We start from the raw sequence: 14,513 nt of genomic DNA, 5'->3' as shown, positions 1-14,513 counted from the left end.
ACATTCAATCGATTATGAACAACAAAGACGATAGATCTGGAGCAGATAGCATACTCATTCAAGGACAGAAGTAAGAGAAGAGATTATTTAGCTGATATTTAAAAGCTGTACATGTTCATGATAAGATACCGAAATGATTCTGATGCTAAACTGGTTTAGCGAACCTAGTTCATTAAAACTGAGTTGATCAGCACCATATGTTGAACCAATATATAATTACAAGATAAATGGAACAAATACTGATTGAAAGTATATAAGCTAATTCAGTATTTTTTCATATTTCCAACTTTTAATGAGTGAGAATAATTGACAACCTCAAATATCTGACCTAAAAAGTTCGTATTGGTGGGTTATTTCTTTTCGTAAAACATTGTGATAGTTTCCTATTGAAATAATCCTAAAATATAACGCCCTAAGATTAAGTGACGGCTGTGAATAAACATAGAATGTCCTCATTTATCTCAGTCAACAGGTATTTACAGAGTCAGCGACTGATTCCTTGTAGACATATATATGCCTGAAGGATGAAAACAGTTCGTCGGCTTCACAAATAAAATTAATTAACTAGCTATTCATGTTTGCTGTAAACCATTTTCGATTAGTTTAAATGTTGCAACTTATTCACTTACTAGCTGATTCTTATTCGTCAAATGTTGCGGTATAACATATTAATAATTTTAAATAGAATTTATGGGTATAATATTTATGAAAATGAGCCGCCCAATAATGAAAACCATAGATAAAGACAGACTGGTTAGAATTCGCCACATCTATGTGTATTTAACAAATCAACTGCTCCTGTGAAGCCAGTTGTGTAAGACATGCAATTCGACAAGTCCTTCATCTCAGAGCAGAGCACTATTCGTCTTGGTTGAGGAAAGGATATGTAAGAGTTCTATTCCCGCTCACTTGGTGGACACAGGACGTCAAGTTGACTTGAATAAAGCTTTTAAGATTATCTATAATATCCCATCAAATTTACCACATGATTTATGAGTTTGTCTGCTGCATATTGCTGAAGCTATCGGAATTCATGTTCAAAAACCTAACATTTACATCCGAAAGAAGTTTTTATAACCATTCTCACTTCCTTGGTCATCGGTTTTCAGCTGAGCTTTCATTAACTCCTTTCTTTCAAAAATATTCAAACAATTTTCCAATTTATCACCTTTAAAGATTGCGAAGTATCGACCTAATGTTCTGTATACAAGAGGTGTTTAGTGATTGCACTGTTTAAAGTAGTTGTCTCTCTTGTTTGAAAAATCTAAGATATGAGCTCCTTTCTGTCCTGCCAATATAGCTACTTTAGCAGGCACACGTAAATTTATAAAGACATCTGGCAGTAACATGAAAGAGGTACTTGTCGATCTTTGATAGGGTTATTGAACATGTTGTTTTACACAGTAATATTTTGGCTGCCCAGTAAGTTCTGGCTAATGCAGTGTTAAGTCTCCTGCTGAATGTGCTTGCGACGTCATCACAATTAAAGTTGAAATTCATAGATGCTGGTTTTTTGACTGCAGCCACACCCATCTTATTTTCTTTAGATTTTTTATATTTATCAATAAATTTCTATGGGAAGTAGTTGTTTTTAGGGAGTTTTTCCACGTCTATCAATTCTTTCAGTTTGTCGGTGTTACATATCCTTTTCTACTATACAAAATAGTTTTAACCAATGCTTTCTTGTGACTGATTGAACGGAAATTATTGAAATTCAGGTAAAGACCGTTCCAAGTACGTTTTCGATAAACTGAATGTTGAACTGTCATTTCTCGCCCCCGTTATATAGGAATGTCAAGAATGTACACACCGTTAACAAGTCCTAATTGTACGGTGTTGTAACAATTCTGTTATTTTACTTCATAGATAAAGTAAATAATTCAAAAGAAGATAGTAGTATCTCCTTATATTTCACAAAATAATGATAATAATAGTAATGTAAGAAATTCGATCACGGCTATTATAATTCCAAGATCTACAACAAACACTAGTTTCACGAGTTTATATATTCTTGAATGGTATAAACTGGTGACAACTTATATCGTGTTAACTGGTCCAATGACTGAACGCAACTAATAAATATACGCCAGCAAATACAGTACGTTTCGTGAACCACATAGAATTGTGAATGTATACTGAGTGATTTCGACAGCTTAAAGTAATTTTACCACATTGTAACTAAGGGAACTCGCTAAAAAGACTATAACAGTAATTATAGTTCCCTACCATCCAAATTAATCAATCCGGTTTCTATTAGAAACGGTTGACAAGGTAACGTACAGCAAATCCCACAATATATATATATATATATATATATATATATATATATATATATATATATATATATATATATATATATATAGATTTGAGTTATTAAGTATGAAATTCACTGGGAATAACGTCTACTTGTTACTTTTAAGCATCATTCTCTTCGAACGTGGAACTGTGGACGGTTTAAATACTACTACACAAAATGTAACTGCTAGTTTAACAAACATAGTTTTCAAATGCCAAATTAAAGATCAATACTACAAAACGGTTACGAATAATCAATTAGATAAAACCGAACTAACTACATTATGGAGAGTACTTCACGAGATACAAAAAATTCTAACCGGTTTCCATTGCTATCAAGCCACTTAGCTTAAAGGTATATAATATTTATAAATGTATTATTGAACAAAATTATTTATAGTTATCTGGTTGGTTTATAAAAATATTGTTGCAACACACTTTTGTAGCATATTTTGGGAAAAAAGAAAACGATTTTTGAAATGATATAAATATACTTTTTAAGTGCTAACCGTCAATATATTTGATGTTGTAAGCAGTTTCGATCTGATGACAGTAAAACTGGTCATTGATGTTTATTGTAAATTTGCGTTGCTCTGAAATGGTAATTTGACGCGTTTCTGACAAACTTATTATCCTACCTCTCCATTACTGGTATCTAATGAGTTTGACAAAGAGTTTATTTGTTGATAAAATTGACCTTTTAGGTCTATGTATAACACCAATAGTTTTTGTAATGCCATGTATAACAATATCAGTATATATGTCGTGACTTTATGCCCGTCCACTTGAGTCCAGAACACCAGTACCAGCTTCCACTATGCGAATCGAATCATTTATTTCAAACATACTGTGTTTGTATATCAACCAAACAGACCGCAACGCATCATAAAATAGGAAACAACATTTGTACACAATAAAGCCAAAAAGTGACTGTAAAAGTGGGAGGCAGCAGTTAATAAACTGAACGTAGCTTAAGAGGCGTAAATCCTACAATAATAAATAATAGGTCAAAATAAAGCTTATAATAAGAGGAATATAAATATACATAATCTAATTATTGAATAGTTACACCATAAGAATACAGAGATAATATTAGTCAATTAATATGTCTCAGGAGTTACTCGTGATTTAATCTCTGCTCGGATATAACAATATAGACAGGATTTTTGTTGCTTAAATTTAGGTTTTAATCAAGGAGATGCACTAACAGTGTGCAGGTGTCAGTGATCTTTCTAGATTAAAGACTTATGATAAACATTGGGAATTTGAACTGGCTTGCAGCTTAATGAACTCATGTACCCGAGTAACCATATCAGCACCGTTGTTATTACGGATCACTAGCTTCATATATTGATCATAGGTACTGAAAATAGAACAAAGGTCACCGAAAGGTTGACAGATGGACGTTTGTACGAGTTTCCTATCGCGTGGGTTTCGTGGTAAGATGACAGTGGAGCCTTTTTGATCTCCCTTATGTTAATTTCAAAACACGAATCTTTCTGGTTTAGATTAGCGTTGGAGCGGTCGTCATAGAAACGGAACCAAGTGTCAAACTTGGTATTGCCCAAAGGATTATAAACTCGGCAATGTTGTAAAACAGTGCCAGAGCATTTGCTTGAGGAAACACTTTTTCAGCATTCCATAGTGCACACTCTTGATGTGGTATGAATATTCCAGTTCAAATAAGTGTTCGTAGGGACGTGACAGTTTAGGCGTGAGCGGACGAGATCAAAAATACTTTTGTTCGATCCACAGATGAACACTGTCGACGAGACATATACAAGGACGAAGCAGTTGTCCAGGTTTTCAATGGTTATCTAACGTTTATCAGTTACTGACCAGAACAGGGTTCCATCCTCATTATTGAAGCAGCGGATGATAAGAATTGTATATGAATCCTCATCAGACAAATGTCGTTGAGTTTCTTGACTTTCACAACAGATCAGATACGTTCAAGTACCGGGGTAACATTTCCTAACTCCAAATTTAATATAGTAGACCGCACTATTTCAACTCAGCCCTCTAATTAGAGTGAGAAGTGCAATTTTCTAATGAAAGCTTTATTAATGATGACCCTAGAACTAAAAATACATTTCAAATTAATCTGTTATGTATCAATCAATGATTAAGACAGATGGACAGTGGTTTTTACTAAATATAATCATAGTAAATTAATGTAACAGAAATGTGCTGAAGATTGACCTTAGACCCACCTCAATATCGGTTTCCTTCCTAATAAGTCGTATTTAGGGACTCCATATCCACAAGAGGACCATAGACCTGGATATCAGACTATGACAGTTGCCCCGGCAACTAAACAAAATACAGTCAACCAATGGTCTCAGTGAAGATCACAAAAGGAACAACCATAAATAAAACCTAAGCAACTACCATGATTCATAATTACACATGGATGAAAATACCTGGTTGACCGTTCACCACCAACAACTTCGAAGTAACTCATCTGGAGTGTGAGTGACATACAAAGCCAACTTTCTTAATCCCACGTGATACGTAACCAAATATAGAAAAGTTACATAACGTAGTTAGTTATTTCTGTTGGTTATGAATTGTTGATTTCATGACATTGTAGACATGCGACCACATAGTAAGTTATTAATTAAGGTCTAGTACAGTACAGTCCGATCTATAGAGAGCTGATTGTTAGTCAATGTAAATAACTCCTAAGAATGAGTGGATCCAGGCATTTTATTGGGTGTAAAATAAACCCTCATTTAGCATCCTAATTAGATAACCCGATACACAGTCCTCCTGTCAAAGTACCACGACTTTCGCTGTATATAATTATTTGCGAAAAGATAGTACAGGAATGAGGTTTGCTCGTGGAGGAATTCCAATGTCGTACGTGAAACCTGGAAAACAACTACGAAAGCATATCTGCTCGAAACCCAATCAGTTAGACAGGACTTTCTTTTCTAAACTAAAAATATTCAGGTCAGGTACTTAGAGAGAGGGTATTTCGACTAGCTATGAAGCCAAAGGCTTTAATCAAATAATAACCTTAGTATCAAATCTCGCTACAACCCACAGAGCAGTTAAATTTTGAGATTTATAACAACAAATCTGATAAGATTTAGAAAATATCTGTGAACTTGACCACATCAAAAATATTAACTTCTTTTTCTTCTGACAATTGTAATGAACTCAGATATGATGAATGTGGAGCGTATTTATGTCACTTCCACGTCATACAGCGTTGATAAATGGGAGCTAAAGCATCATATTTATCCAACTGTTTATCGAGCAAGAAACACAATCATGAATAATTGAAAATCAATTAGTGGTTAGTTAACTAGACGCCTTGCTACTCTAATAAACGTACAGCAAAATAAACAGCAGAAGCATAGTTATAAGATGTATATTTAATACAGCGTAAAACGCCTCATAAAGCTGGAATGGACATTCTACCATTTGATGTGGATCGTAACAGTTTACAGAAGTGAAACCATATACAAAAAACGGAAATAAATTATACACCAGGTCACGCGGAAGAAAACCTAACGCCTTGACGCACGACCAGCTGATCTTGAACGGCGACGTCGACTCTTGGACGGTGAATGAGAACGTGATCGACGTCTTCTCCCATAACGTTTCTTGCTCCGATTGTACAATTTACGACAAAGTTCTCTGGAAATGGGTTTCAAATGCATGAAGTTGCAGAAGCCACCCCTTGTACATTCCCTGGAAGAAATTGAGACGGAAACACAACCTTATGATTAGTAATTTGATTCAGCAAACTAGGAGTTCGGCAAAATACACAATCCAAGTGCAAACATAGATAGAAAGGGTCATGATGTGGACAATGTTACTAACTTCTAATCAAATAAATCATCCCACATTATTTGTGATCGCCCAAATAAAAATTGTCATTCACGTTGGTGTTAGTTAGTTATGATCAGCATGGAACGTCAAGACAATTGCACCAGCTAGTTATTGTTGCCCCTGAATGCCCTGGCACGGCAGAGAGTGGGGAGAGTCCGTTCTCCCTCTCGAAATGCTCTCACATAGTCACGCGTATATAGCCTCTGCCAGGGAAGCCCTACTCATTGACTTCTCGTGGCGGGGTGTTGTTTACCAAATTGAGAGGACGAAAAGCGAATGTCCGGCGCTCTAACCGGGTTGGTGGACATGGAGAGTTCACCTAGGGAAGTTGGCAAATCCTGATTCCAAACCAATGGTGCACATGGGCTCCAGTATCCTGAAGGAACAAATGGCGTATGAACCAATCGTTGGTCACCAGCTACCATGGGACTGCATCTCCTTACGATGCTCCACTGACTTGTGGATCAGACCTTCAGGTCGAAGGCTCCGGGTGTGGTCCCCTAGGAAAACCCCCTGCCTCGGTTTGAGCACCCGGGCAGTATCACAGCCCTCACACATATCAAATGAGATTTGTGTGGCGCATATGTATTTGGTGTCTCCTTGTACCAATATCTATGTGTTAGAATAAATAAATAAAGTTATTGCTAACATGCAATGAGAATTTTGTAGATCAAACACGACTTAATTTCTAGCCAGATGAAGACAGTTGCTATAAAAAAGGCAACTAGACCCAACCTTTTACGTTTAATCAAAAGAATCATAGTAAGTCAAAAACGACTACAGCCTGTGAACCACATGAAAAACATAAGTATAACTGCCGGTTAAATCGACTTGAATAAAATGCATTGAACATCATTATTCAGTTAGTTAGCTACAACGTAGGACCAGGCACATATATGCATCGGTTAAAGTTGCCATACCGCATTATCACAGCAAGATGAACACCGGATTTATAGGAGTGGTTAAGTCAGTGGTGGTAATATATAAAAGAAAGACTGTATGTAAGGATATAGTACAGGAAGAAAGAATTAGTTGGTAGAAAGAAAGATATGAAGCGGCTTTAATCTCTTAGTTTAAGGGAAGACAGAGAGTGTATACACCGACGACATTGTGATCGATTCTTAGTCATGTCACCCAGAGTCTCCAACTATTGGTTACGATAGTCACGCGGACCCCAACCAAGTAGTCTGCATCTACCAACATGACTCAGACTAGAAGTTAGTGACTTCAAGCACTGATGCCACGTTTTGGTTTGGCCGCCCCTAACTTTCTTCCAACTATCTCCTACACCGGATAGCATTGCACGTCGTGGTAGTCGGTGTTCAGGCATACGTAACACGTGGCCCAACCATCTCAGTCGATGAAGATTCATAACCTCATCAACTGATTTACCATCATTCCCTAATACCCTGCGTCTAACCTCACTATTACTTACCCGGCGATCCCAGCAATATTTCTAAGACATCTGTGGTCAAATACTAGTAGCTTACGAGTGTCTTCTACTCTTAATGGCCATGTTTCGCTGCCGTAAAGTAAAACAGAACGGACTGCCGCGCAGTATACTCGTCCTTTTATTGATAGACGGATATCTCGCCTTCGCCATAGGTGACGCAAGTTGGCAAAAGCCAAGCGAGCTTTTCGAATCCGTGCTGAGATATCGTCAGACACCAACCCATCAGGACGCCGATAAGTATGCCTGTGTTCTAGAACCTGACGAATGGTGAATATGTGGTCGATGCAGCCACGACCGATTCTGAAGCCAGCTTGATTCTCTCGTGTTCACAGTTCACGAGTCTTAGTTAGGCGTCCGATAATTATCGAGGCTAGTATTTTAGATACTATATTAGTTAAACCAATCCCTCTATGGTTGTCACAGGATGATTTTGACCCTCTCTTGTATATTGGGACGATAAGTGACTGTGACCAGTCAAACGGGTTAACGTCCAACTCCCAAATTTTAACTAAAATGTTAATCAACCTAATCGCTGAAATTGGACCACCATCCTTAAAGACCTCTGAAGCCAATCCATCTGGACGAGCTGCCCTTCCTTTCATTACTGACGAGAACTCATGTCAATCATACGCAACGTAAATATGGTACATTTAAACATCAGTTCAAGTTGCCACAAGAACTCATGACAAATGTGTAACACCCTGAAATCACATCAAACTGACATCCATGTAAGACTGAAGATTAAATGACTATTAACAGTACTGTATAGCATATTGACAAAATTACATAAAAACTCACCCCAGTTCATACTGACGACAACATGCTTCACGAAAATCTGTGACAGGAGAAAGCTCAGCATGAACTGGTCTTCCACCAAACCAGCGTTCATTTAAATCCTGAACAGCTTTTTCAGCATCTTCTTCACGCCTGAACTAGAAACGTGTTAGAAGTATTACAACGAGCTTACTTTTATATAAACGTTTCCAACTAGATGATCACCAAGATTATCACACACATTCATTTCCTCTATTTCCCCATACTAAAAGAGAAGAACTTATCACACAAAAATTTACCTTCTCTTCACATTCAACAAAGACCTCCTCGAAAAATTCGTCGAAGATTTGCTGAGCTTGGACTTCCGTAAGGTTGACTTTTAAGGAATAAAAAAATGTTTTCACCAATAATTCAGGAAGAATTGTTATCCAACTTGTGGAACTTAAATCAGTAAATAAAACCAGTGACTGGCATGGCTGAAACGACCATTGTCAAGACATCTACAAAGCTCTATGGTTGCTTATAGCTGAGTGCATTGTTTTGGTCCTGGTAGTCAACGCATCTAACGATCACTGGATTTCAGCCAACCAGTAGGACAGAGAACTTAAAAACAAGTTGTCTTTAAAAAACCCAACTTATATACACACACCCCCAGTAATTTGTAAACAACCTGGTCAAAATCTACCGTTTCTAGGGAGATACCTGGATACCAGCTGTCAAAATACCATAAACGATTAATATGATTTAATTGCATAGTTTATATTTTATCTAGGTGTAAAAATCCTGTTAGAGTGGTCCATACTTAGTTATTGGATATGGGTGCTTATTCAGTACTAAATACTGACAACTGAAACACCTGTGCAGCTCTTACGATTGTTGCGTTCATCCCGAAGATTCCGCTAGGAACTAAATCTTACCTAAAACATTCACTATTGCATTTACTGTAGTTGTTGCAAACGTACTTGAGCAAATCTTCTGAAGCTCTGGTTTAAGTCAGTTGTTTTTATTTGCATTACTGTTAATTAGGAGGCAGCCTTTTCAACTAGTTAAGAAAAATATACTTATAGATGGACGGATGCAGAACCATTGTAAACTTTAGATGTGAATCTGTCAAATCCCAAATGCCACTAAGTACAAAAGTCAACTATTCTTACTACTACCAATAAACCTGCGCAGATTTATCAAAGTTATCCGAATTAACAATTTAAACGGTTGCTATATTTACACGCTGGATGACTAAGCGTACTGTTACTGTGGTAACTACTGGCACAAGGTGTAAGATGGAGTATGGAAGGTGATCGGTCATTATACGTACATTCAAGGGATGACAACCGAATTCCTGTTTACACTAATGTAAATAGTTTTGGGAACTGGATAACATAGATCATATCGCTGCTGTTTACATATGGTAAAATAAATCAGCTTACGGCAAACGAAGAGTAACACGCCAAGAACTCATGTCACTCACCAATACGTTTAAGGAGTGATGTATTTCATCGTAGGATGCTTTCTTGGTTAAGACCACGTGCATAATTTGTGAACCGTACTTCTATAGACATTGAGACAACTTGTTCTACGGATGATTTAAGACATTATTGCAACAGCCCTCAAATGCTAACAAGAACTCTAGTAAGCCAGTTTTGTACACCAACATAACACGATGTCAGCATAGTCTTGTTTTACCAACGAGGGAGAATATCCACTTACCATAAAAGCGAGAGTACTTCAGACTGCAAATAAACCCCTTCAGAGATTTTACTTTACTGCTACACTAAACACGGTAAAAATAAGTTATCTACAAGGGACTTGACACGTATGGTTACTGATTAGACACCTAATCAACAAACAGATTTTTAGTGAAACACAAGTGTACTTACAGACATTCCTGATAAATGATCAGCACTGGCCTACTTGGTCTTATCGGTCATCCGCACTGACGTTAAAGTTCATTAAGCGGTCCAAAAGTGTACCTAAAAATTGTCATTCCTGCTCATCTTTCTGATCTAATACCCATCTGTTTATTCTACGTCTAAATGCTAGTGCAGAAAAATATTTACTGGAAGACATACCTAAATATCACACTAGTCGTGCCTAAATACAACCAGATCTTTTTAAAATATATAACCAAAAAACACTATATAGCTTACTGTGAGATCCATCAGCACTCTGAGCTGTATTTTGAGGAGCTATATACAGGTTTTGTAGCAAAATAGTCTATGCATAAAAAAGTTGGAAACCTATTGTACCTGACCGAAAGACGGTTTGTTATGTAGTCTTGAACATTGCTCTCCGTGGCGGCATGCACCGATTTTGAAGTAGAACGAACAATTTACTCTGCATCAACAAATAATTTGAAAATGGGCTCCTACTTATCCTTTTCCGTACCAAATATCGACGCCAAATACTCCGCCATGTTCACGAGGATCAAATTGCGCCTCTTTCCCGAACGGAATAAAACAATAAACCCGCGAGATCAGAACTACGTCTTTAAGTTCATGTACTAAAATGGAGATAGCTTTACTTCTTGTGATGGAACATATATGACATCCTTATAGTAAGAGTCTTATTCCTGTTTCTTTCTCTTCTAACATAAATACTTTTGTTGCGAGCTTGTTTAAACCGACTAATTTCCTTGAGTTCCTTTCATGTTGTTTCGCTGTTGTCCCAGGTCTCTAAAAATGTTTAATATCAGGTAGTCTAGCCACTCGGCTTTACCAGTTCAGGTCATCTCTGTATTGAGTTTTTGTGTAATCTGATCTGAATGAGTCAGTTTGTATCATGGCATCAAAGTTTATGTGACCTTAGCATTCACACTACCAGGCAGAAGTTTAGTTGATTGAAATGTGAAAAATAATCAAGGGAGAATTTCAATTTCAATGAGAGACAACTTCCTCAGAAATAGTGACTAATCTTGATGAAAACATGTAGAGGCTTATTCATGTTTTTGCTCTTTGATGTGCGATTTCATAGGGTTGCCTCGCCGAGCGTGGTTGTGTCCTTGATAACGCATTTTAGCTTACCAACCATATTGTGTAGTTATCAGATCACCCCTAATCCTCTTAGACAGATTTATTTTCTAAGCTCCATCAACAACATATTTACTCGTCTCCGCATGTGGTCTGAAATATTTCTTTTTTTTGGAAAGGAGGCTAAACGACTTAATTTACTTCGAGATGAGGCCTTGACTATGTTTTAAACAGCGTCAAAAACAATTCTGGAGTGATTTCGTCCACCTATCTTTAATAAAGTGAAGAGTAGGGTTGTTACAGCTGAAAGATAACATACTTTCAGATGATTTCTGTGCTTTCTATGATTAATCGTCCTAGACTGCACTCTGAGGAGAAGAATGCCAGTGGATTTTCATAGAGGGTGTAAGTTGTTCCTGTCCTCCAGGAATGAACATTCGCGACTTTACATTTTGATAGGTTAAGTGGTAATCCGTTGTGCTCTGCTTATCTTCCCGTTGTTGTGAGGTCACTTAAAAGCTCAAGTGGATCTTTTCAGTTTCTTATGTAACTCCATATCTTGGCATCTCCAGGATACATGAGAGTCGGTGGGTTAATGTCACCTAGTTGATCGCTGATGAAAATCAAGGAGAGCAGATGATCCAAAATAGTTCCTTGTGAGACTCCTGATATTAAATTGTGCGGAAAGTTCGGTTCTACAAGTGGTGTTGAGGTCAATGTAGAAGTGAATTAGCGAAACACCTCTTCGTGTGCCTTGTTATAAGGAATCCGTTCGGCATTATGCCAAACGCTGTTGAGAAGTCAAGAGGCGTTACGGACCGATATCGTTTGGTCCCAGAAGGTTGTCTGGTCGTGCCATGTTAAGTGAAGATTAGACACACGGGTCCTAGCTTATCTAAACCCATCTCGGCCTTCATAAAGAACGCCTTTATTGTCTTCGCATTCACTACCTTGACCACTGGACGATCTTTTCATTAATCTCGACATTATTGCGAATAATGTGACTGGTGTGTAGCAGGTTGAGCTTCTCCTATCACCTCTTTAGGAGATTTTAGAGAATAACCTGTGAATTTCGTAGATACAAGGCTTTAGTTTGGTACTGATTCACTGAACGCACTTCAGACAAAATATTATCTTCGGGAGAAATACTGTTGTACTCTGGACGTCAAGATACATTACATACACAAGAATTTGCAATAATGCTGTCCAGGGAAAACGGACACACTTTTATGAGATGAAAACCTCATAGATCTAGAGTGATAGAAGCATTCTTCAAAACAAAGAGTGAGGAAATTACGATGAATGTTATCCTGAACTATGCACCCACCAATAATAGCAATGAAGACGATAATGACCAATTTCATGAGAGACTGCAGTCGATAGTGGAGAATTGCTCAATAAATGAGCTGACAACCCTATCAGGAGAGCTAAACGCGAACGTCAGAATGGATAACACCAGATAAAAAGACGTTGTAACGACCGAAATACCAATATTCGGTTTGAACGCAGAACTAACGAACCAAAGGTTATTCGATTAGGCCAAACCATGTTCTTCCGTACAGCATATGAAGTTCTTTTCAGTAAATTGCATTAAACCATACAAAAACGCAAGCTGCGTTAAATGTAAACAGTTCTAAGTTATGAAGCTAAATGATATCAAAGGTACAAAATGCTTCAAACGGTACAGCTTGTGTTATGCTGTCAAGTACTTCTCCAGCACAAACTAACGTTCTAAACAAAAGAAAGAATTATTAAACAAGAATTCGATACCTAAGTATCAATAAAATTATTCCCAACATAATGAGATCAGATATCTATCTGCAGGGATCCCAGCAACAATCAGAGGTAGATAGTCGTGCACTGAACCACGCCGTGACATTTAGTTTGGTCAAACACGACCTTACTGTCAATGGTATGGCAATATTCAACAGTAAATCGATTAATAAAAGGCGAATCTATAACGAAGATCACTTAACAAATTCTCGGCAAGGAAGACTGAATAACTTAATGTGTGGTTAAAAAGAGATGCTGGTAAATGCTGAAATACAAAACAAAAATTAAGTGACAATACTGTCCAGTGAAGTGAATTGGAGGGATTTTCTGCGTTTTCTTTCCGTTGCGGATATCATGGGACAACATGGACATAGAGAAAAGAATGAGAATGGTGAGGATATTATGAATTTATGTGCCTTGAGCAAAACGGTTACATGTGTCATTACATTCCACCTGCAACCACACATAGTTACATGAGTTTCGCTGGATTACATTACTGGGAGCCAAATCGATCAAATTTATATCAACCGAAATCGGGAAGGCCAGTAGAAGACGTGAAAACCAAGGGTAGAGGTGACAAACACTGAGCATCTAAAGAATCGGCGTTACAAAAGTTTGGTACAAACGTTTTTTAGATACCGAGAAACACTAAAACAGCAGCAGGTTCCAAGCCTTACAGAATCTACTGAAAGAAGATGAAACTACTATGGAGGACAACTGGAAAGAGATCAAAGAAGCATTAACTTCAACTTGCAAGCAGATGCTGTACCGCATGAGGCACCATCATAAAAATGGATATCTGCTGATTTCCTGAGGAGGATTGAAGAAATAAAGAACAAGAGGACAAAAGTCAAAAATAGCCGAACGAAAGAAAACAAAGGGAGCATTAGAGCTGGTAAGCAGAAATATGTCGAATACCTAGCAATGACAATAAAATTGCTGCGTGACAAAAAAAACCAAGTTCACCATATTGAAACGAAGGAGAAGCTGTAGTAGTAAAACAAATGGAACATTAAAGAATAAAGAAGACAAACTAGTCACTGAAATTCAAAAAACAGGTGTGTAGAGCGTTTTGAAGAACCTGTAGTGTGGTGTCGAGTCGCAGTTGACTATGATCACCACTACAGGAATACTACGTGCCAGTTAACTGATAATATCCCCCGTAGGTCGACTATCAAAAGGCAGTTCGTGTATTTGTTGGACATCTCGTGGTATCAAAAGAATACCGAAGTCGTGCCAGGTTAAAGGTGTGGTTACTGGGCGTAACCGAATTCGCACAAAGTCACAATCAACGGAAGAAAGAAGAATGTCTTTAGTACAGTTAAACAAACGAGTACGGTAAAACAATCACTGGTACAATTGGTTATAATAATAATTGTTTCCATTAAACCAATCGCGTTCTCTTGATA

The 14,513-nt window shown here is 37.5% G+C and overlaps 1 protein-coding gene across 2 annotated transcripts; it reads right to left on the bottom strand.

Moving 5' to 3' along the window:
* Nucleotides 1–3,415: 3,415 nt before the first annotated feature.
* On the bottom strand, nt 3,416–11,221 carry U2AF1_1 (Splicing factor U2AF 26 kDa subunit). 2 transcript variants are annotated; one of them, XM_035730623.2, is made up of 9 exons: nt 11,081–11,221; nt 10,887–11,037; nt 10,735–10,850; nt 10,612–10,699; nt 10,513–10,579; nt 8,665–8,741; nt 8,559–8,630; nt 8,390–8,523; nt 3,416–5,997 (listed from the first exon to the last, which is right to left on the bottom strand). In XM_035730623.2, exons 3-9 carry the CDS (start codon nt 10,776–10,778, stop codon nt 5,814–5,816), a joined length of 666 nt encoding a protein of 221 aa, XP_035586801.1. In that variant the 5' UTR covers nt 10,779–10,850; nt 10,887–11,037; nt 11,081–11,221; the 3' UTR covers nt 3,416–5,813. The 2 variants fall into 2 exon arrangements, with proteins under 2 accessions (XP_035586801.1, XP_051070609.1); XM_051210602.1 differs by lacking the exons at nt 10,887–11,037; nt 11,081–11,221 and having other exon boundaries at nt 5,639–5,997; nt 8,559–10,472; nt 10,735–10,826.
* Nucleotides 11,222–14,513: the final 3,292 nt, after the last annotated feature.

Source organism: Schistosoma haematobium, chromosome ZW (genome assembly GCF_000699445.3).
Source record: "Schistosoma haematobium chromosome ZW, whole genome shotgun sequence".
Classification (NCBI taxonomy): domain Eukaryota; kingdom Metazoa; phylum Platyhelminthes; class Trematoda; order Strigeidida; family Schistosomatidae; genus Schistosoma; species Schistosoma haematobium.
Note: the sequence above shows the minus strand (reverse complement) of the source record. Positions and strands in the feature narration are given on the sequence as shown.

Excerpts from the sequence above, each read along its gene's own strand:
- U2AF1_1 (XM_035730623.2), bottom strand. The coding sequence starts at position 10,778 with ATGGCGGAGTATTTGGCGTCGATATTTGGTACGGAAAAGGATAA. Across the intron at positions 8,742-10,512 it reads GAGTGCTGATGGATCTCACA|TCAACCTTACGGAAGTCCAA; the intron begins GTAAGCTATATA and ends ATTCCTTAAAAG. Across the intron at positions 5,998-8,389 it reads TGTCGTCAGTATGAACTGGG|GGAATGTACAAGGGGTGGCT; the intron begins GTGAGTTTTTAT and ends AATTTCTTCCAG.